Genomic DNA, 25,316 nt, shown 5'->3' on the forward strand with positions numbered 1-25,316 from the left:
CGCCACGCCCCACCGCCACATTGAAGTTTATATTTGAATTGAATTACTTGATGCCTGCTTGACAAAACAAACACATTTAAGGGGAAATATTTAACTACAGTGTAATTTAGGGATATGAAACACACGCGCATGCATCTCATACCCACACCGGTGTTTTTATCACATTATGAAGCACAAAAAGTATTTCAGATTTAGACTGTCCTCCCTGAGAAAACGAGCACAGTGGTCATTAATTCATGCCTCTAACTACACCATGGGTTACATTTTTACATCAAGTTACTTCTAGTGGCCATGTAAATAATATCACGGACACTATGGACTGATAGGGTGTTTTTTTTCTTCTTTTTTTAGCGGAGCAAGTTGCACTTAGTAGTTACATTTGACCACAAAAACAATTCTCTGAATTAAATAATAATGACTTCAGTTTGAATTTCAAAACAAAACAAAATCTTTGAAATCATTTCTGAAACAGATCAAAGGAAGAACCACAATAAAAACTACAGAATGGAGAAATCCCCGTATTACAACTTGCTAAATGCTTCTCTAGAGACAAATATACACTTTATCTTCATAGTTTCCACTTAGTTTATGGATGTGCGGTTGAATAATGAGTGTGTGCACATCTTTAGAATGTATCACAAGAACTAAACAGAACAGGGTGTATTTATCTTTCCATCATCAGTGTTTGAGCACACACATGAACATCTGCATTGACCTCTTCACACTGATGACTGAAGTGTAAAGACAAGCTTCAGCACTTAATACTTTTTTTATTTAGACTTGAACAAAGTTTCCAGAGGAGAAGGTCAAGTGTAACTTTACTGAAAATATTTATTGCTGAATGAAATTTGCACCATTTTGTAGGATTGATCATATTCAATAACAGAAATATGTTGGAAAATGAGGCCCCCACTTGTTAATCAAAGTCTGAATAGCTCAATTAAAGGAAAAAACAGTTGTCTTTTACTGTTTTCATTCACCTATTTGCTGTTTGCAGACGTGCACAAAACCAGAAAAATTGCACAAGTAGAAATTAGTTTTTAAAAGATAGATGTAAATTAATTTAATATTTCCTCCTGTCTCCATGTTCTTCCTCTTCTTGTACTTATTTCCATTCCAAAAGAAAATGATTCACAGGGTTAGTTATTGAGCCGCTACAGGTGGTTTTTCGATGGAAGGATTCAGACAATAATTTGAATTTAGGTGAGTGAGGTGGTGCAGCAGGGGCTTTTATTGACAGTGTTAAATGTGGATCCAGTTTACCATCAAGTTCAACAGCTGACCACTCTCAACTCCCTCCATGTATTGGCAGAGGATGGATGTCAGGACCGCTGGTCTGGAGCCCTTCACGTCTGTCACTGTTTTTTTGGTGGTGGTGGTGGTGGTGGTGGTGGTGGTGGTGGTGGTGGTGGTGGGGGGGGGGGGGGGGGGATTGGAATGATGGTTGATTCCCCCGACTGTTTGGGAACATGTGAGGCTGCTACAGTATTATTCTAACCTGCTGTTCGCTGTAATTATGAATCCGAAGGCAACAAGCTCAAAGATCAGAATAAACTGTGCTGAATTAACCACTGATGTCAAATTTTAAATATTTTGTGCTGTTTTTTTTTCTAACATAATGATGAAGGTTTGCATATGTTCATATTATGATGAAACAAAAGAGGCAGAAAAGATGTTTGTCTTGTAACATCTCTAAAACGCTTTGTGTGTGTGTGTGTGTGTGTGTGTGTGTGTGTGTGTGTGTGTGTGTGTGTGTGTGTGTGGTGATGAGCTTAAAATCTCCCATCTTCTACTTGTGGCTCATCATCACCATATTTTCTTCACACCGGGATGTTAAACCCTTACTGAGTGATGAAAACATTTCTTTGGTTGCATCAGTTATTATTTAATGTTTTACAATTTGATAATGCCAAAAATTCCATGAGTACAGTTTTATTAAAAAGGAAAACACTTCTGTTGATAAAATATTCAAACAATAACAATACCAACGAACAAGAATACAGTAAAGACACGTGTTGCTCATGAAATGAACATGAAATGGAACAAAATACTTCAAATAAGAAATGCATATTAAGCTAGTTTAAATGCTGTTTCAATGCACAAAGAAAATATCAAGCTATGAATTATGTGTCTGTTTATCCTCTACTGATCAGAACCAGTTCATCTCTACAACACTGAAAAACTCTGTGATCCACCAAACAACAGAATTCACTACATGAATGACAAACATGTCGTTAGACATTATTAGAAAGAATAAACCACGTCACTGATGATGGATTTAACATCTTCTTCTTCTCCTCGTGGCTCAAGAGGCTCGACTCTCCTCCACTGTGTTGACATAGTCTGCTTCTTGTGAGTCCTGAGTGGAAATGAAACAACACAGAGAGCCTTCAGAGCTCTGCTGTCAGGTTGAACAGCTGCACTGATCTTCCCTCTGCTCTGCTGGAAATATGACTCACACACACTACAGAGTCTTGCATCATAATCAGATGAAACACAAAGTATTTTCCTCCTGAATGAGATGCAGGTTGATGTGCAAACTTCAAAGTTAGAGAATGAAACAGAAACGGGTTTCAGTAAATATTAGATTGATATGAAGTGAAAACATCCCATTTTGAAGAAGAATGTTCTTTTTCTACATTTGAGTGTTATAACATTATAACATTGAGAACAGCTTGTTTACCTTCACTGGTTTGTGGCGAAATCTCCTTCTGAACCAGCTGTAAAGAAAACATGAACATGTTGAACATTTCATAATGATCAACATCTCTACAAATGGAAAAGTTATTCTCACCACTCAAAGATGATGACTGAACTGCAGAGAGCTACGATTCCCACAATCTTCAGAGTAACGAGGACTCCGAGTCCAAACCTCTGATCATCTGCAGAGACACAAGTTATCTTACAGTTTTCTGTTGGTGAGACAATAGCTTTCTCTTTTTATCGACTTCAGCAAGAACGGAAAGTAAAAACAAGTAAAAATAAGTTATCAAAAACTGCTTCAACATCACTGATAACCTTCTAATAAACACTAATTTTAACTTGTTAATAAAGGTAACTTCACAGAGTCAAACAGCTGATTTTCACAGTTGAACCCAGGACATGTAAATTATTGATATTATGAACATACAAAATCTTTCAGCTTTATAAGATTAACAAGAGACTTTTGGCACAGTAAAAAAATTGCCTCGTTTGTTGTATTGATCACCCTGAACATGTAAAAGTCTGTTTTGTTTCTGTTTTCTTTTAATCATAAACATATAACAGTCTCCTTCGAACACTTTGACTGCTCCATGATGACTGAACTTGAATCAGGAGTTAGTAACAGTACGGCCACACCTATTACATCTTGACTCCTATAGATGGAGCCCTCAGTGAAGGAAACAGCTCTCATTACCTGCAACAATCACAAGAATCTCTTCTGAAGTCTGATTTCCCAGATCATTTTCAGCCACACAGTAATAAGCTCCTCCTTCCATCACATTAAAGCTGTAAAAGTCTCCTTCAGACACTCTGACTGCTCCATGATCACTGATCTTGAACCAGGTGTAGTTGACAGCAGGTCTGGCTCTGCTGGAGCAGGTCAGGTTCACCCAGCTCCCTGCAGACACCAAACCTGATGGACTGATGGAGGCTGACATGTCTTTAGGAGCATCTGAGGGAGGAAAAAGTGACTCTTGTTCACTTGATTGATCAGAAACATCTGAACTGTGATGTGCTGACAGGATCACTTACAAGAAACTCTGAGAGTGAGCTCTGCCACAGCTGTTTTCACATGTTGTCCTCCATCAACAGGATACACAGCAGAGCAGCTGAGCTTGAATCCATCATGTTGGTCTGACAGAGTGATGTTCTGCTGGATCTTAGTGGTTAAAGTTCCATCAGTGTTTTCCTCTGTTTGGCTGTGAGCGTCTTGTTGGAGGCTCCAGGTGAGTCGAGGAGGGAGGTGTGGACAGGGAGTGGGAGCTGAGCAGGTTATAGTGACAGACTCCTTCTCCTTCAGCTCATTCTGATCACCTGAGACTTGTAATGTGGGCCTCGGAGGAGAATCTGCAGTTTCACAAGAAACACACAATTTATATCAACAAATCCAAAAAGACTAAAATATTGCTGACAGAAAGGTGGCAGCTGTTCAAACCAAGTGATAATAACCCTCCACAACTTGCTTGTGGCGGCCAAGCGTTCATAGCAATGTCAATTTTTGTCCTTCGATGTCAGCTCTTCCTATCATTGTGAAGCAGAACTGACCAAGCGTTGGATTGTTGATCCACTAATAGGGAACATGAGTTGGGTTTACCACAGTGAGATCAATTAGTTTTACCTATACTTCAACTCCAAACGACTTGCTGCTGATCAAGCTTTGGACAGGGAAAACATCTGAAACATGCTGGACAGAGGATGTAAACAAAGCACTGCTAAGTGTCCCTGCCCAGAACATCATGGAGACCAACCAGCTGATCTGCACATCAGTATAAATAGAGATGCTTGGCTACAAGATGAACAGCATGAGTAGCCAGAAACTCAATGAAAAACAAGGCTAGAGGTAAAAATCAAGGCAACACTCTCAAGAACTGACAAGAGGTGTGAAGCTTAACAAGAAACTGCCCAAGAATTTAAAAGCACTTTATAACTTTGGAAACTGATAACAGTGTTATTACTGCAGAGAACATTCATGCTTGTTAAATATACTTCATTATTAACATTAGATACATTTAAATTGTCACCAAATTCCTAAATTTAATAACCTTTATTTAATTTTGCTTCTTTTCTTGTCTCAAGACCCTGAGATATTTTTATTTGTTAACTTCTAAAATAATAGAAACAGTTTTACCTTTAACTGTGATCTGAAGAGGATCACAAGCAGCTGTTGCTATAAAATGCAAGTTGATGATCCTGAAGTAGTATGAGTGTGTGTTATTTGTGGTTAGATTAAAAAACTCAGTGGTGCAGTTTTTCTCATGCAGGTTTCCTGTAACATTCATTGGATATTTATTGTCTGTCTTTCCACTGTCATAAACCACTGAGTCAGGGTTATTAAACTGAAAAGGATGATCTCTGATCCACATTGCAGAAGTCTCTCTTGTTCCATTCAATTCTTTTGCATTCCTAAAGCTACATGGGATTTTTAAACAGGATCCACTCAGAGCCTCCATCTTCTGTGGTGTTTTAACATCCAGCTCTGAATGGTAACCACAAGCATCCGCAGCACCTGTAGAATAAAAACATACTTCAGCCACAATGTGATGCACTATGTTCACTTTTCACTGATGAGCAACAAGCAGATCTCAAGCTCCCGTTCACTTCACTCCTGCACAAACAGTCAGTGAGCAAAAGCCACATGCACTGAAGAAAACATCCCCAAATAATGACTCGGTCTGCATTACAGACACACACTGATCAGCCCGGACACAAGCCCTCATATTCTGAACAGCTTTCAAAACTGCAGCTGTTCATGATTCCAGCTCACCTGAGAGGAAGAAGAGACTCAGAAACATGTTGACTGTCATCATGTTCACACACAGAGCCCACATGAAGCTCAGCACCGGCATCTATAAAGATATGAGCAAAACAGCAACAAACAAATGAACTACAAATAAATAAATAAATAAATAAATAAATAAGTAAATAAGTCAAAATATTAAGAATATAAAATCAGGATCAACATCAAATCAAACTGAAAATCCTACAACAGATTAAAGGGACATAAGTTTAAAGTTTTTTAAAAAGTAAGATCTTGAGTCTGCTTCTAAACATGAACGTTCTCTGCAGCATCAGGTTCCTCAGCAGGTTGTAAAGCTGCAAATCAGCCTCACAGCAGCTTCTTGTTTCAACCATTAAACAGACTCTGCAGGAGAACCTGATGGTTCTTGATGGTTCAAAACATAAAAGTAAATCTGCAGGATCAGAAGACACCAGATCAGGGAGAACTTTAAAGCTCCGTACTTCAAATGGAGCCTTGAGGCGGAGCGGGAGCAACATTTGATTTCATGAATCTCCGAGGAGCATGAGTCCCAAACACAACGTGAAACCAGCTCAAAATCATGAAGTTACACATTTATCTGTCTGGTTTGATGAAAGTAAAATATCGTACAACTTTCTGTGTTAACATATCATGAGGTGAAACAGAAAAACAGTCTTACCGAACACGTTCACAGCAGTCTGGTGTTTAGTGATCACAGCTTCTCCGTTTCAAGAGTTGACTCAGAACTTCTCTTTTCTCCTCTGTTGTTTCTTCCCTTTTTCTTTCATTTGAAATAAAATCGACTCCTTATTATAGAGAGCGTTAGTCCAACTCATTTTTGTATGAATCCATAAAGTTCAGACTAAATGCAACACAACTAAGGCTGTGAGTTTTAATTGTGTTAATTTAGATTAATTATTGTAGGGATCTCAAAAGATAATTTTTAAAATCATTATTAAATGCAGAATTAGCATTAGGAGAAGATCAGTTGTCACTTTACTGAAAATAGTTTTTGCAGATTGAAGTTTGCACCATTTTGTAGGTTCAATCCGATATTCAGTAACAGAAATATGTAAAAGAGGCCGCGACTTGTTAATGACTCTCTTCAAATTGTTCAATTTAAGGAGAAAACAATGGTCTTTTCGCTGTTTCCGCAGGGCCCGGGCCCCGGGACCGCCGGGGTCCCCGGCCGGGGCTTTCCTCTGCCCCATTTCTGAACCGGAGCGTGGGCGTCTGGCCCGGAGGAGCGGCTTGGATCCGGGCTCTGGGATGACCGCCGGCTGTCTGGGCTCTGAGGGCCTCTCTGGCCTGCTTCTGGCCTTCTCAGGGGTCAGAGGTCATATATGCATGTTCACTATCACCATCACATTTGCATGATCACGCTGATCTTTAATCACTCTTCACATACTGGGTTACCTTGTCTTCTTGTGGTGGTTAGACTAATGGTGATCTGTAGTAGACCTCTCTTGTTGCACGCCCCGAGTTTACTACTCGTTACTGCTGGCTCTATTCTCACAAAAAAAAAAAAAAAAAAAGGTTTGTGGTGTCTTTGCATTTCCTTCCTTCCCTACACCTCTTTTTATTTTTGTGGCCTGGTCTGTTCACTAATATGGTTCGTCAGGGTGGGATAAAAAAAAAATATATATACATATATGTATGGTTCTGTCAGTTTTTGCGTTGGTTGTCGGCTCTGTTTTGGTGTTGTCTAGATTGTTGTTGGTGATGACGATTGTTGGTGATGATGATTCTTGGTTATGTGTGGTGCGTCGACAACACTGTTTTACATCGTGAATGTGTACATGGGTTGTGCGCCCCCCCCCCCCGTTCTCCCTCTCTTTATCTTTCTCTCTTTTCTGTCTCTCGCTCTCTGAGCGTTTCCGTCCCGGTCCTGTCTGGCAGCCATGAATCCGTAAAGTTCAGACTAGATGCTACACAACTAAGGCTGTGAGTTTTAATCATGTTCATTTATATTAATTCATGTAGGGATCTCAAAAGATATTTTTTTTTAAATCCTGATTAAATGCAGAATTAGGATTAGGGTTATGAGTAGACTCAAAGAAACATGAGAGAAAACTAAAAACTCAGTTCTGAATCTTCTGTCTCATGAGTGCAGGGTTTTTTTCTTCTTCATCTTACTGTCACTGGGACAATGGACACTGATAAGGTTTAGATTCTTCATTTGAAACTTGAAAATGTTGAAAATGTCAAAAAAAAAAAAGAGCAGTGAAACCAGAGAAAGAACAATATGTCGCCTTCTGACACAGAGGCTGGTGAAGAATCCTCTCTGGACCGCTTCAAGTCACGATCCAAACCTGGTATGGATCAATGTCCCTGACAGTGGAGAACACCAAGAAACTCTCAGACAAAATGTATCGAGTGACAAAGATAAAAACAGCCTGTCTTTCTGACAATGAATTTTGAATTTACATGAAACTTGACTCTGCATTATAGAGGACCAACTGATTTTTATATGAATCTCAAAAGTTCAGACTCAAAGTAACACAACCGATCACTGCAGCAGCAGATCTTTAGAATTTATCACAAGATCTTAACAGAACAGGATGCATTTATCTTTTCATCATCATTGTTTGAGCACACACATGAACATCCGCACTAACATCGTCACACGACTGAAGTGTGAAGACAAGCTTCAGGACTTCCTCTGTTTTTATTTATATTTCAGCAAAGTTTCCACAGGAGAAGATCAGTTGTAACTTTACTGAAAACAGTTTTTACTGATTGAAGTTTGCACCATTTTGTAGGTTCAGTCCGATATTCAATAACAGAAAAGTGTGTGAGCAATGAGGCCTTGACTTGCCAATCACTCTCCAAATTGCTAAATTAAAGGAGAAAAAATGAGCTTTTTTTTGTTTTGTTTTTTTTGTTTTTTACTGTTTTCATTCACCTACTGGTATTTGCTATTTGCAGACGTGCACAAACCATAAATAGTGCAAGAGTTTTAGAAAGATAGATGTAATTTACTTCCTGGCTTCATGTTCTTCCTCTTCTTGTACTTCTTTCCATTTCAAAGGTAAACGATTCCCCAGGCTATTGAGCCGCTACTCTTGTCGTCCATGAACTCTGTTGATCTTGATCCACCTGCTGGCGGTCTGTGGCAGGTCTGTCATGTTTAAAATGTGGACACTTTGAGGACTTGACACATTATGAAAAAAATTGTGGATGTAAGTGGCTTAATTTATTGGAATAACAGCCACATAATCGGTATTTAAAGGCACCTTTTAGAAATCAAATGGAGCAATGCACAGGGAATGTTTTCCTGGCGCTGTCAAAGGTGCTGAAAGTGTTCAGTATGCAACATGAGACAGGACCCACTGTGCCTGCTGCTTCAGAGGAGTTGAAAGATAAATACTAAAACCGAATTCTATATAAATGAATGAGTTAATGAACAAATAAGAACTAAACTAAATAAGAACTAAATCCCATTTGGATTTTCCAATTTATCTGAAGTCATGGCATTCTACTTGCATGACACATTTTTGCTCCAAAACAGTTCATACACTCTCTTTGTCTGAACATTTATAGCTTTGTGTAGTTTCACAAAGAAATGCAGTGGTTCACACTCTCCCCTCATAGTGACAAATCCTTTGTTTGAGTCTTATCTTGGGGCCTTTCTGTGTAGAGTTTGCATGTTCTTATTATTGAATTGAATTGAAAGTCCTTCATTTGTCCAACAGGGGGAATTTGCAGTGTTACAGCAGAGAAAAGAAATATAAATAGAATAAAAATGTGAATTGTGAAATTTACAAAGCCAGTCATGCATAGAAAAAATTAAATATAATCTAAAAATAAATTTAGGACAGATATGAACTAACAGATGTAAATTAAATATAATTTAAATATAACTTTTGTGTTTGTGTTATTCATCCTGCGACTTTGGCTCCCTCCCATTATGCACAATCAAGAGAGATGCAGTTGAGGTTATTTGGTCACAACTGACCACAGGTGTGGAAGTGTGCCGCCTTTCCTGGACTGGCAACCTGTACACACTACGAGCAGCCATGATATACGTGGCAATGAAGCTCGAGACTGTTTTGAATTAAGCACTGATGATGACAAAAAAGGAATGACACTTGAAAGGTTTCATTTCATTTTTGTTCTTACATAACGGCGAAGGTTTGGATATGTTGACTTTGTGGTTTCATTAAAAACAAAGGAGTCAGGAAAAATTTGGTTTTTTGGAACATCTCTAACATGCTGTGTGTGGGTGTAAAACCTGTCACGGATGATGAACTTAACATCTCTCATATTCTCTTTGTGGCTCATCATCATCATCGTTATCATCATCATCATCACCATCATCATCATCTTATTTTCTTCACACCAGGACATTATACCCTCAATTAGTGATGAAAACACTTCTTGAATTTCGCCAGTTGTTATTTAATGTTTCACAATTTGACAACTGCAAAAATTCCGTTAATACTGTTTTATTTGAAAGGAAAACACTTCTGCTGATAAGGAATTCAAACAATAACGATAACAACAAACAAGAATACAGTGAAAGCATGTGTTCCTCATGAGACGAACACAACATGGAATACTTACTGTACTCACTAAATATAGTAAAGTATACACTAGATACTTACTAAAGTAATAAATGTTGATCAAAGTAATTTAAATGCACAAAGAAAATATCAAGCTGTGAATCACGTGTCTGTTTATCCTCTACTGATCAGAACCAGTTCATCTCTATAACACTGAAAAACACTGTGATCCAGCAAACAACAGATTTCACTACATGAATGACAAACATGTCGTGAGACATTATTAGAAAGAATAAACCACGTCACTGATGATGGATTTAACATCTTCTTCTTCTCCTCGTGGCTCAAGAGGCTCGACTCTCCTCCACTGTGTTGACATAGTCTGCTTCTTGTGAGTCCTGTGTGGAAATGAAACGACACAGAGAGCCTTCAGAGCTCTGCTGTCAGGTTGAACAGCTGCACTGATCTTCCCTCTGCTCTGCTGGAAATATGACTCACACACACTACAGAGTCTTGCATCATAATCAGATTAAACACAAAGTATTTTCCTCCCGAATGAGATGCAGGTTGATGCACAGGCTTCAAAGTTAGACAATGAAACAGAAATGAGCTTCAATAAATATTAGATTCATATGAAATGGAAACATCTCATTTTAAATAAAGATGTTTTTTTTCTACATTTGAGTGTTATAACATTATAACATCGAGAACAGCTTGTTTACCTTCACTGGTTTGTGGTGAAATCTCCTTCTGAACCAGCTGTAAAGAAAACATAAACATGTTGAACTGTAGCATTTAATCATGATCAACGTCTCGACAAATGGAAAAGTTAGTCTCACCACTCAAAGATGATGATTGAACTGCAGAGAGCTACGATTCCCACGATCTTCAGAGTAACGAGGACTCCGAGTCCAAACCTCTGACCATCTGCAGAGACACAACTTATCTTACAGTTTTCTGTTAGTGAGACAATAGTTTTCTCTTTCTATGATTTCAATAAGAACGTAAAATATTAAACAATTAGAAACAATTATAAAAACTGCTTTGACATCACTGATAATCCTACAATAAGCACTAAGCTTAACTTCTTAGTCTCATTTAGACAAACAGCTGATATTCACTGTTAAACCCAGAGCGTCATGTTAATTATTGATATTATTATGAACATAGAAAATAGTATTTTTCAGTTTTATAAGATTACCACGAGAGGTTTGGACACACAATAAAAATTTGCTTCATGTCACCAGCACATGTAAAAGTCTGTTTTGTTTTTAATCATGAACATGTGAAAGTGTCCTTCAAACACTTTGACTGCTCCATGATCACTGATAATTAATCAGGAGTTAGTATAGCCATACCTATTACTACTTTACTCCCACAGATGGAGCACTCAGTGAAGTAAACAGCTCTCATTACCTCCAACAGTCAGAAGAATCTGTTCTGAAGTCTGATTTCCCAGATGATTTGCAGCCACACAGTAATAAACTCCTCCTTCCATCACATTAAAGCTGTAAAAGTCTCCTTCAGACACTCTGACTGCTCCATGATCACTGATCTTGAACCAGGTGTAGCTGACAGCAGGTCTGGCTCTGCTGGAGCAGGTCAGGTTCACCCAGCTCCCTGCAGACACCAAACCTGATGGACTGATGGAGGCTGACGTGTCTTTAGGAGCATCTGAGGGAGGAAAAAGTGACTCTTGTTCACCTGATTGATCAGAAACATCTGAACTGTGATGTGCTGACAGGATCACTTACAAGAAACTCTGAGAGTTAACGCTTTCACAGCTGTTTTTACATATTTTCCTCCATCAACAGGATACACAGCAGAGCAGCTGATCTTGAATCCATCATGTTGGTCTGACAGAGTGATGGTCTGCTGGATCTTAGTGGTTAAAGTTCCATCAGTGTTTTCCTCTGTTTGGCTGTGAGTGTCTTGTTGGAGGCTCCAGGTGAGTTGAGGAGGGAGGTGTGGACAGGGAGTGGGAGCTGAGCAGGTTATAGTGACAGACTCCTTCCTCAGCTCATTCTGATCACCTGAGACTTGTAATGTGGGCCTCGGAGGAGAATCTGCAGTTTCACACCAAACACACATTTTATATCAACAAATCCAAAAAGACTAAAGTAGTGCTGACAGAAAGGTGGCAGCTGTTCAAACCACCAGAGGATAATAGATTTCCACCACTTGCTGAATTTCAGAGGAATTTAAAAGCACTTTGTCAGTTTAGAAAGTGGTAACAGTGTAATGACTTCAGGAAACCTTCATGGTTCCTAAATATACTTCATTAATATCATTAGACACATTTAAAAAGTCAGCAAAACCCAAAATTATTAATCTAAAATTTACTTTTCTTCTTTGTTCATTTGAATGCCCTGAGATTTTCACCAAACACAGAATGTAACTGTCTGCAAGAGTTGTTCATCTGGAAAATAATAAAAATATTCTTACCTTTAACTGTGATCTCAAGAGGATCACAAGGAGCTGATGATTTAAAAGGCAAGTTGATGATCCTGAAGTAGTATGTGTGTGTGTAATCGGTGGTTAGATTAAAAAACTCAGTGGTGCAGTTTTTCTCATGGAGGTTTCCTGTAACCTTCATTGGATATTTGCTGTCTGCCTTTGCACTGTCATAAACCACATAGTCAGGGTTACTATGCCCATAAGGATGATCTCTCAACCACATTGCAGAAGTTTCTCTTGTGCCGTCAAACTCCTCCATATTCTCAAAGCTACATGGGATTTTTAAACAGGATCCACTCAGAGCCTCCATCTTCTGTGGAGTTTTAACATCCAGCTCTGAATGATATTCACAAGCATCCGCAGCACCTGTGGAATGAAAACATACTTCAGCCACAATGTGATGCACTATGTTCACTTTTCACTGATGAGCAACAAGCAGATCTCAAGCTCCCGTTCACTTCACTCCTGCACAAACAGTTACTGAGCAAAAGCCACATGCACTGAAGAAAACATCCCCAAATAATGACTCAGTCTGCGTTACAGACACACACTGATCAGCCTGGACACAAGCCCTCATATTCTGAACAGCTTTCAAAACTGCAGCTGTTGATGATTCCAGCTCACCTGAGAGAAAGAAGAGACTCAGAAACATGTTGACTGTCATCATGTTCACACACAGAGCCCACATGAAGCTCAGCACCGGCATCTGGAAACACACAACATGGCACTTCCTCTTTACATTCACTCTGTCACAGCTTTTATTCATCAGACATCAAATGATAAAGTATGCTGGTTTGAGCACAACAATATAGTGTATGTCTGTATGATATTGCAACCCTGGATATTGAGGAGTGCTTTCAAAGTGTGGAGCATCTCCACTTGGGGGCGTTAAAGAGTCTGCAGAAGCAAAATTTAAACCTGTTGGTAAAGATTATTAGTATCAGTGAGTACAGAAGTAATTTCAGTGTAAAAGTAACAGAAACATTTCATGATATTAAAATCTCTGTTTCCATGCTGTTTCTCTATGTTGGTAAAAGTAGCTAGAACTGAATAGTGAACTCATTTGAGAGTTTTTGTAATTCTAATTCAGCTTCATTTCAGAGTATTTGTGGTGAATCAAAGATGATTTGTTAAGAACTGCAAGGAAAAAGATTAGATGATTCTAAATTTGTAGAAACTATTTTATGGGTGGTTATTTCAAGTCCTATGTTATTTTCACCATATAAATTCAGTTCAACAATCTGATGCCGTGAACAGGAGCAGTGGTTCCCAACCTGTGGTCCAGGACCCCTCTAGATTACCGGGGCATCGCAGTTATGTCTGTTCTGAGGTTTGGAATTAGATCAACTGGTTAAGGGTTAAAGGATGGAAGCCACTCATCTGTAATCTTATTTTCATGAAAATTACTGATAGTTTAAGCCATAGTCACAGCTCAGAACATCACTTCCTCTTTATAACTTTTGAATAAAATCAAATCTGCACTGAACTTGATGTAAATATATTTTCAATTCAAATTACAGTATGATAAAGTTTAGATGCATTTGGTTATGTAAACTAAAATTAAATAAAACCCTAAATGAATCCAGACCATGCCACATACCTGGTTGGTGTTTGATGTGTGATGTGTATAAATGACAGAAACAAAATTTTTAAAAAAGGAACAACATTCCTCAACAAAACCTTTCACTGATCACACAAATGTTAAAACAGTTTTTTCACTTCTTCAGTGTAATATTCCCTACAATCGTAAAAGAACATGAAGAATCATAAAATTAAATTTTTTTGTCTGAGTCAATAAAAACAACTTTCTACGTTTGGATGTCAAGAAGTGAAATGGAAAAACACGGAGTCTTACCAAACACGCTCACAGTCCTGTGATTCGTCTTCTAATGCAGTTTCATGCGTCAACCCAAGACTTCCCTTTTCTCAAGTGTTGTTTCTTCACGCTTTCTATCTAAAATCTAAAAAGGTCACACAAAGTGCAAAACAACCGATCGCTCTGACAAGCAGCAGATCTTCTGAATTCACCACAAGAACTGAACAGAACAGGATGTACTTATCTTTTAATCATCAGTGTTTGAGCACAAAAGAAAATCCCAACTAGTTTCATCACACTGATGACTTAAGTGTAAAGACAAGTTCCTCCTTTCTATTCATGCTGTTGCACGGTATTTCACAGAACAAGTTCAATTATAGCTTTGCAGAGAATTTTCCTTCCTGTTGACCACTTCAGAACTAAAATCATGGACATCAGGTCCAGCCTTTTACCTCAACAAGTATTATCAGTGAACACAGCTGAACCGTTGTCCATGCCTGAGGAAACACTGGACAGTTTTGACCTGGTTGATGCGAGGACTCTTGGTCGAGTTCTCTCCCAAGTAAAATCAACAACCTGCCTTTTAGATCCCATCCCCACACCACTTTTTAAATCACTTTATGGATTCCTTGAGGAACAGATTTTAAATATCATGAATTGCTCTCTTCAGATGGGTGTCTTCCCCACTGCCTTTAAAACGGCGGTGGTGAAGCCCCTTCTGAAGAAGAGCAATTTAGACCCCAATGTTTTTAATAATTACAGATTAGTATCCATCTTACCGTTTTTAAGTAAAGTTTTAGAAAGACTGGTTTTTAACCAAGTCAATGACTTTTTAATGATTAATAACATTTTAGAAAGACATCAGTCTGGTTTTAGAGTGAGCCACAGTACGGAGACGGCCCTTTTAAAGATTTTAAATGATATCAGGTGGAATTTAGATAGTAAAAAGCTCACAGTGTTGGTTCTACTGGACCTGAGTGCTGCATTTGATACAGTAGACCACCACATTTTAATAAATAGATTGAGTCACCTGGTGGGCCTCTCTGGTACTGTTCTTAAAGTTAGGGTAGACAATGTTGTCCAAAAGCATTTTTTGTCATACTGAGTGAAATGCTCCTTGCTCCCTGGGAGAAGTCAATACATTATGTGGACGGAAAAAGGTGCAGAAAAAAATCTGACCACTGTAGCGGCCAAAGGACAGTAAAAACGTCGACCAATCGTATCGCACGGACCGCTCTTCAGGAACCAATCAAATCCCTTCGCCGTTCTGCCAGGCCCCTGCGCGTACATTTCAATGGCGTACACTGGCCCTGGTTCAGAGTGCGCGCGCGGTGCCAAGGCGCTCGCGGCTCACGTGAAAAATAGAAGGAAGCGGAGCGGGTGTGCTGCTCTCCTATGTGCATTGTGTGCGGGCAGTCAGAAAGGTTAATAACATTGGAGGCGATCACAAACTCCCTGCGCGTGGCGCTTCCGCGCGCGCGTGCGCGACACTTCCGCGTCCAGTGCGTTCGCTCCCAACGGGAGCTCCTCCAATGGGGTGGGAGCTGGGCGGAGCCTTGGGGAGATGCTACATTTGTGCTACATGCTAGTTTTCCAAGATCGTCGACCCTAGCTTTAACTGGTTCAGTTCTTATCTCACAGATCGATGTTTTTATGTAAGTTTGGATACTTGTTCCTCAGGAACCGATTAAATTAGGTGTGGGGTTCCCCAAGGTTCAATTTTAGGCCCCATGCTTTTTAATCTCTACATGCTTCCACTTGGGGACGTCATCAGGAGACACGGCATCAGTTTCCATAGTTACGCTGACGATACTCAGCTGTGCATCGCCGTGTCTCCCGATGACTCAGGGCCAATAGAAACCCTTTTTAACTGTATTTCAGACATCAAGTCATGGATGGCAGTGAATTTCCTACAGCTCAACCAGGACAAGACTGAGGTTTTAGTTATTGGTCCCGAAGGTCAGAGAGAGAAAATCTTACCCAAATTATTAGATTTTAAACCAGCACAATCAGTTAAGAACCTGGGCGTGATTTTTGACTCTGAGCTAAATTTTATTCCACACATAAAAAACATAACTAAGATTGGATTTTATCATCTTAAGAATATAGCCAGAGTCCGCCCGTTTCTCTCTCAGGCAAGTACAGAGGTGCTAATGCATGCTTTTATCCCCTGTAGATTAGACTAGCGTAATGCCTTGCTCTCTGGTCTTCCCAAAACAAATATTTCAAGCCTCCAGTTATTACAAAACTCAGCCGCTCGCGTGCTGACGAGGACCAGGGGGCGGGCCCACATTACACCGGTTTTACAGTCGCTGCATTGGCTCCCTGTCCGCTTCAGGATCGATTTTAAAGTCCTCTTATTAGTTTTAAAATGTCTTAATGGCCTTGCGCCTTCTTATTTAACTGATCTGTTTTTACCGTATCAACCCTCGCGGGCCCTGAGGTTCCTCTGGCAGTGCCTTATTGTGTGTTCCCAAAGCCAGAACCAAGACGCATGGAGAGGCGGCCTTCAGCCATTACGGCCCCCACCTGTGGAACAGCCTGCCGGAGAACCTCAGGACCGCAGAGACTGTTGATATTTTCAAAGGGAGGTTAAAAACACACCGTTTTAATCTGGCTTTTAATGAACCTTTTATAGTTCTTATCTCCATCATTTTTATTTTTTATTATCATTTTTATTTTAATCTATTTATCCTATTTATTCGTTCTATTTTTATTATGTACTTCTGACTTATTTTAATTTTTTACTTTATAATCTTATCTTACTTTGAACTTTGTATTATGTCTTTTTATGTCTTTAGCTGTTTTAACTCCAGTGTTTCCTTCAGGGGGGTCCTCCACACCGGGAGTTGGTGCTGGTCCTCTGCTGGGGTCACTGCGCTCGAGTCCTCTGGTCCTGGCTGGCCTGGGGGTCTCCACACTTCAGTGTGTGGGTTCCCCTTGGTCTGGCGGGGTCGGGGATCGAGCGCTGGGGCCCCAATATTGATGACCTTCACCTTCTCCTGGTGTGAACGGCCCCACTGGTAGTGTTTTCCCATGATGCTTGGTGCCATGCCATGTCTCCTCTGCTGTGTGCAAATAATTCAGAGTGTGTGTGTGTGTGTGTGTGTGTGTGTGTGTGTGTGTGTGTGTGTGTGTGTGTGTGTGTGTGTGTGTGTGTGTGTTGTATATTTATTGATGGTGTGGTTTTTATTCTTTTGTTTTTATGACTGTTTTTACTGTTCAGCACTTTGCGTTGTTTTTATAAATATGAAAAAGTGCTCTACAAATAAAGTTTGATTTGATTTGATTTGTCTGTCAGTACCTCATCAAAGGGATTAATAAAGACCTACCTATCCATTTTTCTCTCTCTCTCTCTCTCTCTCTCTCTCTTTATCTAGGTTTTAAAAAACACTTTTTGACAGATAAAATGCACCCTTTTTTCTCCATATGTAGAACAATCCCCAGCTCCCTCAGCCACATTTTGAATGTCGGAGCTCTTGCAGATTTCCAGGACCATTAAATTAGCTTTCACTACAACAGTGTTGAAAGGGAAATCTCTCTCATCTCACAATCACACCATCCAGGTTCCATGGATGAGATTTGGTGAAAAACTGAAACAAGGAGACTCAGAGTGATTGCAGCTTCTGACATTCCAAGAATAGGAGAGATAGTGTTAATTCTTCACTTAAACATTTAAGACATTGGAATGATACTTCAAAAATGTTCTGCAATTTAGAGGGGAGAATCATGCAGCCTGTGCTGAACAGGTGGCTGAACAATCATGATTTTTTTTAATATAATCTTCTCATATGTGGTTTGATTTGATTAAAACTATCCAGTTTGCATTCACTTTTTGGAACATAATTTCACACAAAATGTCTCAAATGAAGTAAACAGAAAAAATGGAACGCTGGAGAGCCTGTTGAAACTCCTGAAAGAGGCCAAGAGACCCTCTCTAACGATAGTCCTGTCACAGGTGCAGGTTGGAAGGACCCATGAGCAGGCAGCCAAGTGGAGTTCAAACTCATTTATTTTCAGGAACAGAAATTCAGGAATACAGGAACGCAGGAAACAGGAACACTGAGCTGAGCCGACATGCAGACAGACCCACAAGGAGCCGACAAGACACACCAGGGGAGCAGGACTTGAATAGGGGCAGACACAGGTGTGGCACATTAGGTGGTAACGAGGCAGTTGGCTTGGCAGGAGAACTTGAGGGCAGACAAACACCAAACAGGACCTGAGCGCCCCCACATGGCCGCTGGGACACAGGTCATGACAATTCCTCAACATTTCTCTCCAGTTTGAGAAAACTGCATCATCCAGTGCAGGTTTGGATGCATGGCTCCAGCAGAAACGATAAACTTTAGTGCTCTCAGGGTTGTTATTACCTGCTTCCATGTCTTCCAGGAGTTTGAAATTATTGGGTTATTGCCATAAAAGTGCTTCTAGTCTTTATTGGGCTACAAATGAGCACTGGAAGAGAGGTACAATGACAGGAGAGGTGTCATCTCCTCCAGGTTATTGCCTGATAAACACCCCACCCAAAAAGAAAGAAATACTGTGTGGACCAATAACAGGGCTTAAAATGAGGTTGTGCAAATCTCACTCAGCCCAGTTTTTAATTAGATGCTACTTTGATATCCTCGGTGTTTCACCAGACCAATAGAAGACGATATAAGTAAATCCAACTTTCTCCAGTGGCTTTGAAGGATGCATGCTGGGATAGACTGAAACATGTAAGAACCTTGGTAAGACCAACATTTTGATGATTTTTGATTCGTGCTATTTTTGAGATAGGAAAGGTTTTCCAGAATTATATGTTACTCTCCAACTGATCTATTTTCTCATCCCAGTTTTGACTTAGTAAGTGATTAAACTTCCTTGTGACTGTAACACCTCCAGTTGTACATTTTTCTGGTGTGATTCTAAATGGAGTTTTAAATGAATATCATGTCGACTACACTTGACAATTGCATCAGTTCACTTTTCCCCCAATTTATCTTGAATCCAGAAAACGAGTCAAACTTATTTATTAAATGCAGTCATGGAGATATCAAGGTTTTGAGATCTGAAAAAAACAATATAACATCGTCAGCATAGGCCAAGATCTTATGTTGAACACCTGTGTGTGATATAGGGTGTATTTCTTGATAACAGGTTTTAGCAATGGTGTGTGTGTGTGTGTGTGTGTGTGTGTGTGTGTGTGTGTGTGTGTGTGTGTGTGCAATTGCTAAAACCTGTGAGAAAGCCGTCAATACGCTGTTTCAAATGAACTGGTTTCCTTTCTAACTGGTGACTGACTTCCTTTAGCACTTCCTACTGCTGCTGCTGCTAGGAGCAGCGGATGTTGAAATCAGACTTATTAAAGGTCGGACGCGGCTTTTTGTCTGGTTTTTAACATCTATCAGCAACAAGGGACGTGAAAGAAACCCAGTCGCCAGTTAATAGGGAAACCAGTTCTTCCAAAACAGCGGCCACTCTCCGGTTTCTGGACACTTCTCCTCAGCTAGTTAGCTGCTGCGTTCAGGTAAATAAATAAATAAATAGTCTACACTTATATTTATTTATTTTCAGGTGACTGGAGCGAGCTGCGGAAAACTGAAACTCCGTCATTCACATGAAGGCAACGGTGACAGCTTGACTCAGGAGACACGAGAAGGAAGCGTGGACTATTTGCACAAAAGAACGGCTCTCAGACAGCAGTGATCTGGCTCTCATCATTCACTTAAAAGAACGCGTTCAAACGAACGGCTCGTTCAATGAACGCCACAGCACTTCAAGCGAGACCATTTCTCTTTTTTTCGCGATAAATGTGAGATTACTGCGGGAGTTATGCGCCCTTTTGGAAAATATGTGCCCCCTGCATAATCAGCGGCAAAAGGGTGATTTATGCGTGAATTCATGTGATCGCATAATCGCATTTGGGTCCTCAAATACAAATCTTGAAGGTCCACATTTGTTTTTCATATACAAGCATGGGTCCGGGCTTCAGCGCCCTGTGGGAGCCGGGGGGGGCGATACCGAGGGATGCCGGGCAGTGCGGTGCAACAGAGCGCGGTGCAACAGAGCGCGCTGCATAGCGGCGATTACACCACGCGCAGAGCAGGGTGGCACAGAACGGTGCTCACACGGAACACGGAGCGTTTAAAGAAAGATTTTTTTTCTTTTTTTTTTTTCCATACATTTGCCCTGGGTCCACAGCGAGTTGTGCCGACCGGACCACGGTCCGCTAACCCGGGTCTATACTGAGGTCACTTCAGATGAAGTTGAAACAGCAATAACCCAGTTCTCAATTAATGAGGCCTCTGGTCCTGATGGTTTGGGGCAGAATTTCATAAGGCACCTTTCATCACTCTGGGGAAGTTTGCTGTTACTTAGGGCCCGGTCACACCGCCCGAACTTTGCCGGAGCGTTCCTTGAACGGTAGGGAGGGGGGCCGAACGCTCGTCACCGCGCACAAAATGGGAAAAAAAATCGATAACACAGGCGTTGGCTTAGCGGTGCACCGCTGAAGCCAGCGTTGCTTTAGCGTTGGTTTTGCGGTATACCGCAAAACCATGTCCATGTCGCATGATGAACTTCAACTATCCACTACTATCAAAAATCGATCAGAACTTGTATCAAAACGGTCCGTCTGTAGTCTGTAGTCACAGAATGGGATTGGGATTTGGTTGATATTTTTGGACGTCCGTCTGATTGTCTGATGTCAGAGCGAGCTCCCTGTTCAGATGCGCGCATATGAACCAAAACAAATCAATCACAGAAAAAAAGCAACGTGAAGTGCGTCTTCTTTATCTTTTGGAGGTATAAATGCTTTGTAATATTATGTGTGTCATTGTTAGGACCTTATTTGCTTCAGAAACCTTATTTGCTTCAGAAAAACATACAAGACACATATTTAGGAAAACTCAAAGAATTAGAGGACAGGGGAATTATTTTAACAGATTTATTTGAATTATAAAAACCCAAACGGTCTGTCAGACCGTCTTGGCTGTTCTGGTGTTAAAGGTGCTGTAGGCAGGATTACCTAAGCAAGATGGCGATTTGAAACCCAGCACAGCCAATCCGGTCCTGTTTTCTCGGACATAACGCCCCTATGCAAGTTAAGCCCCTCCCACAAGAACGTGCAACGAATGCCCCTCAATCAATCACGGTTAGAGCCTCATGGGCTCTTCTGATTGGTCAAAGATACCTGGAGCTGTCGAGATTCCTTTACAGCTCAAAACACGCCCTCGCAATAGTGCAATTATGCTACACTCCTAAAGGATTATCAGTGGATACTCTAACATTTCATCCAAAGAAAACACAGAAAAATTAGCATTGACTAGCAAAATCCTGCCTACAGCACCTTTAACAACTGTGAAAAATACTGTATTACTTCAACCTTTTTCATTTATTATTCCATTCCACCGTTCCACCAACCCCATGTCCGCTCGTAAAATGCTTACCACCGCTCCACCGACGTTTGTGCAACGTTTAATCGCCGCCCGGGCAATGCAGCGAAGCAGCGGTGGTCCAGCGTTGAAGACTGCGTTGGCCTGGCGGACCCCAGCATCCACGAACTTGCGTCTGGCGGTGCCAAACTTGGACTGGGCGTTGGTGGAGCGGGGGTGAACGTTGCCGGGGCGGAAAATTCAACGCTCCTCACCGCTCGGAATATTTTGTGCAGCTCAAATCTGTCGGAGCGGTAGAAGGGCCCCTCCGGTAACACCAGCTGTGGCCGAGCCAATACGGCATTGCTTTAACGGAGGCCAACTTCTGTTAAACGGTGGTGAGCAGTTACGAGCAGTGATGGATTTTTTTCACTGCTCCAGGGACGCTCCAGCAAAGTTCGGGCGGTGTGACCGGGGCTTAAAACACACAACATGGCACTTCCTCACCACATTCACTTCTGTCACAGCTTTATTTTAAGATAAGCATTTTAAAGGGCGGAAGAGATCACACTTAAAATAACTTCTTGTGGTTCAGAATGGAGACTCAGCAGCAGAAACATGAAGTGAAAAAATATCAGGAAATAATGTCAAATAAATTTGTCTCATTTTACTTGAGCCTGGCGCAAATTAATTTAAAAAACAAGAAGTTCCTTTGTTTTTAAAAATACATTTCTGTCAGATGTACAAATAATTATCTGAAATTATAAAATCGCAGAAACCGTGCATCATTTTCTCCATTAATTTACAATCAGAATCATGTTTATTGCCTGGTAGCCCATACTTGGAATTAGTTTAGGTGGAAGGTGCAGAGATAAAATAAAATTACATATTTAAAGGGCAGAAGTATAAAATATATGTGAGGCTATAGACCTCTTTTACTGTGTTTTTAAATTTGTTTTATTTTCATGCTTTTTGCTGTGATTTTATTGGTTGCTGTGGACATTTTAATTGAGTGAGGCCATTCCCACTACCTGCAGTCTTCAGAGGTGAACATGAGCACAGCTGAAACTGATCTCACTAATCAGGGCTGCAGTGTGAGAGCGAGGGAGGAAGGATTTAATGAGCAGCACGGGGGAGCACAGCAGAGGAGACGAGGCCAGTTCACGATACACAGGAGTAGCGAGGCAGTGGAGCGGGACGACACAGAGAGGGCCACCGACACGACCCAACGGAGGCCGCCAGCAGCCCGCACGCAGCTCCAACAGCGGCAGGGTCTGATCCCTGCCTTGCCTGTGAGTAGCCGCTGTTGAGAGTGGGGTGCTACAGGGGCGGTGCAGTCTCGGCTGTGGCGGATCGATAGCCGTGGGCTCTTTTCTGGCCGTGTTGAGTGTGCCTGCAGGGGTCGCTGTCGGTGCGACCGGACCGGCGGAGGTCCACACGAGGTCTAACCAACGCGGCGATCAGAAGACTTGGAGCGGGTTCCTCAGGAACCGACGACAGCTGTGGTTGTTTTATTTTTATTTCTTTTGGAAGGACTAATCCTATTTTTAATTGAATTTTATTTGTAATTTTTTTTTTCTTGGAATAAATACACTGCAAATTCTTAAACTTTGTTGTTGCACTGCTCACCCCTGGGTCAGAGCCTTGGTTAAATGGGTCCTAGTCCCTCCACTAGGTGGCGTTGTCAAACAACTTTAAATTAACTCATTTGTAACCCCCTCAGCCACATATAAATAAAGGCAGCGCAGACTAAAACAGCTAACCAGAAGTGGGTCATGGACTAGGACCTGAAGACGCCTCCTTTAAGTGTAGCAATTGTGTTCAATTTACATAAAGATATGAGCAAAACAGTCAAATAGAAATGAAATATGAATAAAAGTTGATGGGTCAAATAAGTCAGTCAAAACAATATATTAGGATCAACATCAAATTGACCTGAAAATCCTACAACAGATGAAAGGGACATTACTTTGAAGTCTTTTAAAAAGTGAGATCTTGAGTCTGCTTCTAAAACATGAACATTCTCTGCAGCATCAGGTTCCTCAGCAGGTTGTAAAGCTGCAAATCAGCCTCACAGCAGGTTCTTGTTGCAATGATGAAACAGACTCTGGTGGAGAACCTGATGGTTCTTGATGGTTCAAAACATAAAAGTAAATCTGTAGGATCAGAAGACACCAGACCAGGAAGAACTTTAAAGCTCTGGGCTTCAAATGGAGCCTTGAGGCGGAGCGGGAGCCACATTTGATTTTACGCGTGCACTGAACCAGGGTCAGTGCGCACGTACATGTACGCGCAGGTATCCATTGATAATCCTTTAGCAGTGTAGCATAATTGCACTACCGCGAGGGCGCAGCATTTCCATCTGTCTCTGTTCTGAGCTGAAAAGGAATCTCGACCGCTCCCGGTATCTTTGACCAATCAGAAGAGCCCTTGAGGCTCTAACCGTGATTGGTCGAGGGGCGTTCGTCACACGTTCTTGTGGGAGGGGCTTAACTTGCGTAAGGTCATGATGTCAGAGAAAACAGGACAGGATTGGCTGTGCTGGGTTTCAAATTGCCATAGATAGGTCAAATCGCCATCTTGCTTAAGTAACCCTAAGCAAGATGGCAGAGATGCCAAATCCTGCCTACAGCACCTTTAATATAGAGGACTTTAGTTCAACTCATTACCGTCATTGGGACAATGGGCAATGATAAGGTTTAGATTCTTCATGTGAAACTTGAAAATGTTGAAAATATCAACAACAACAGAGCAGTGAAACCAGAGGCTGGTGAAGAATCCTCTCTGGACCGCTTCAAATCACGATCCAAAGCTGATATGGATAAATGTCCATGACAGTGGAGAACACCAAGAAACTCTCAGACCCTCAACTTCAAATGATTTACATATAAATATGTGTCAGCAGCTAAACCAGTGACCCCTGTGGAAGACAGAATAAGACACTGTTTCCACATCGTTCAGAGACAGAGAGCAGCTCTCTGCTCCTGCTGTGCTGAGACTCACAGCTGGTTGGATGTAAATGAAGAAGAGCAATTTCTCTCTCAGAATGTTGGAACTGTGTTCAAGCTTCAAATGTTGATATTTCAGTGGAGCACCGTGAATTTTCTGAACTCAACATGAATGTATTGGTGTTGCATTTTTCTTGGTTGATTAAGTTATTTCATTTAATTTAATGATGGTTTTTGTCATAATAAATACACAGACTGACCTTTCCTTAAGTGTCTCAACTTTTAAATGTCGGATGGTTCAAAATCCCACATTTGTCACTGTTTTTTGATGTGAAACTCTTTCCAGGTAAAATACATATTGTATTTAAGTTAAAAGATTCAGAATCAACTATTTTTTTGCATTCAATTGGTGCATTTGTGTGTTGACGCTCCCAGCAGTCCTTCAGAGCATGTTTGGGTCTGCCAAGTCTGTTGGGTTCAGGCTTGGCAGACTCTGTCAGCCAGAGCTCTGTCCAGCACCCCTCCCAGGGACTCCAAGAAGGCCGGGTACTCTGCACTGCTGTTCGACCCAGAAGCCGAGTCAACAGTGAGGCACCTGAGCCCGACCTGAAGGCGGAGGGACGCCACCCTCTGGTTCACTGGGGTGAACTCCTCCAACACATGGCGGCTGAGCTGTGGGGCTAAAAGCAAACCCACACCAGCCCGCCGCTTCTCTAAAAAACACACCTGATTTAAGACCTCTGTGATAAATTCCTCTAAAGATTTCTTCTG

The 25,316-nt window shown here is 41.0% G+C and overlaps 1 protein-coding gene across 3 annotated transcripts; it reads right to left on the minus strand.

The window, feature by feature from the left end:
• Nucleotides 1-1,933: 1,933 nt before the first annotated feature.
• On the minus strand, nt 1,934-14,436 carry LOC115394013 (sialoadhesin-like). 3 transcript variants are annotated; one of them, XM_030099125.1, is made up of 8 exons: nt 6,141-6,158; nt 5,468-5,549; nt 4,832-5,209; nt 3,736-4,050; nt 3,398-3,655; nt 2,795-2,882; nt 2,684-2,720; nt 1,934-2,540 (listed from the first exon to the last, which is right to left on the minus strand). In XM_030099125.1, the coding sequence occupies exons 2-8, from the start codon at nt 5,547-5,549 to the stop codon at nt 2,391-2,393; spliced, it is 1,308 nt and encodes a 435-aa protein (XP_029954985.1). In that variant the 5' UTR covers nt 6,141-6,158; the 3' UTR covers nt 1,934-2,390. The 3 variants fall into 3 exon arrangements, with proteins under 3 accessions (XP_029954985.1, XP_029954986.1, XP_029954987.1); XM_030099126.1 differs by lacking the exons at nt 4,832-5,209; nt 5,468-5,549; nt 6,141-6,158 and adding exons at nt 12,412-12,789; nt 13,048-13,129; nt 14,279-14,436 and having other exon boundaries at nt 1,937-2,359; XM_030099127.1 differs by lacking the exons at nt 1,934-2,540; nt 2,684-2,720; nt 2,795-2,882; ... (3 more) ...; nt 5,468-5,549; nt 6,141-6,158 and adding exons at nt 9,900-10,364; nt 10,689-10,725; nt 10,806-10,893; ... (3 more) ...; nt 13,048-13,129; nt 14,279-14,429.
• Nucleotides 14,437-25,316: the final 10,880 nt, after the last annotated feature.

The sequence above is a fragment of the Salarias fasciatus genome, chromosome 9 (assembly GCF_902148845.1).
Source record: "Salarias fasciatus chromosome 9, fSalaFa1.1, whole genome shotgun sequence".
Taxonomy (NCBI): domain Eukaryota; kingdom Metazoa; phylum Chordata; class Actinopteri; order Blenniiformes; family Blenniidae; genus Salarias; species Salarias fasciatus.

Bases quoted from the DNA above. Each gene is read 5' to 3' on its own strand.
- LOC115394013 (XM_030099125.1), bottom strand. From the start codon at position 5,549: ATGCCGGTGCTGAGCTTCATGTGGGCTCTGTGTGTGAACATGATGACA. The intron at 5,210-5,467 runs GTGAGCTGGAAT...TTTATTCTACAG, and splicing joins GAGTCTCTTCTTCCTCTCAG to GTGCTGCGGATGCTTGTGGT. The intron at 2,883-3,397 runs GTAATGAGAGCT...GTGTCTCTGCAG, and splicing joins GATTCTTGTGATTGTTGCAG to ATGATCAGAGGTTTGGACTC.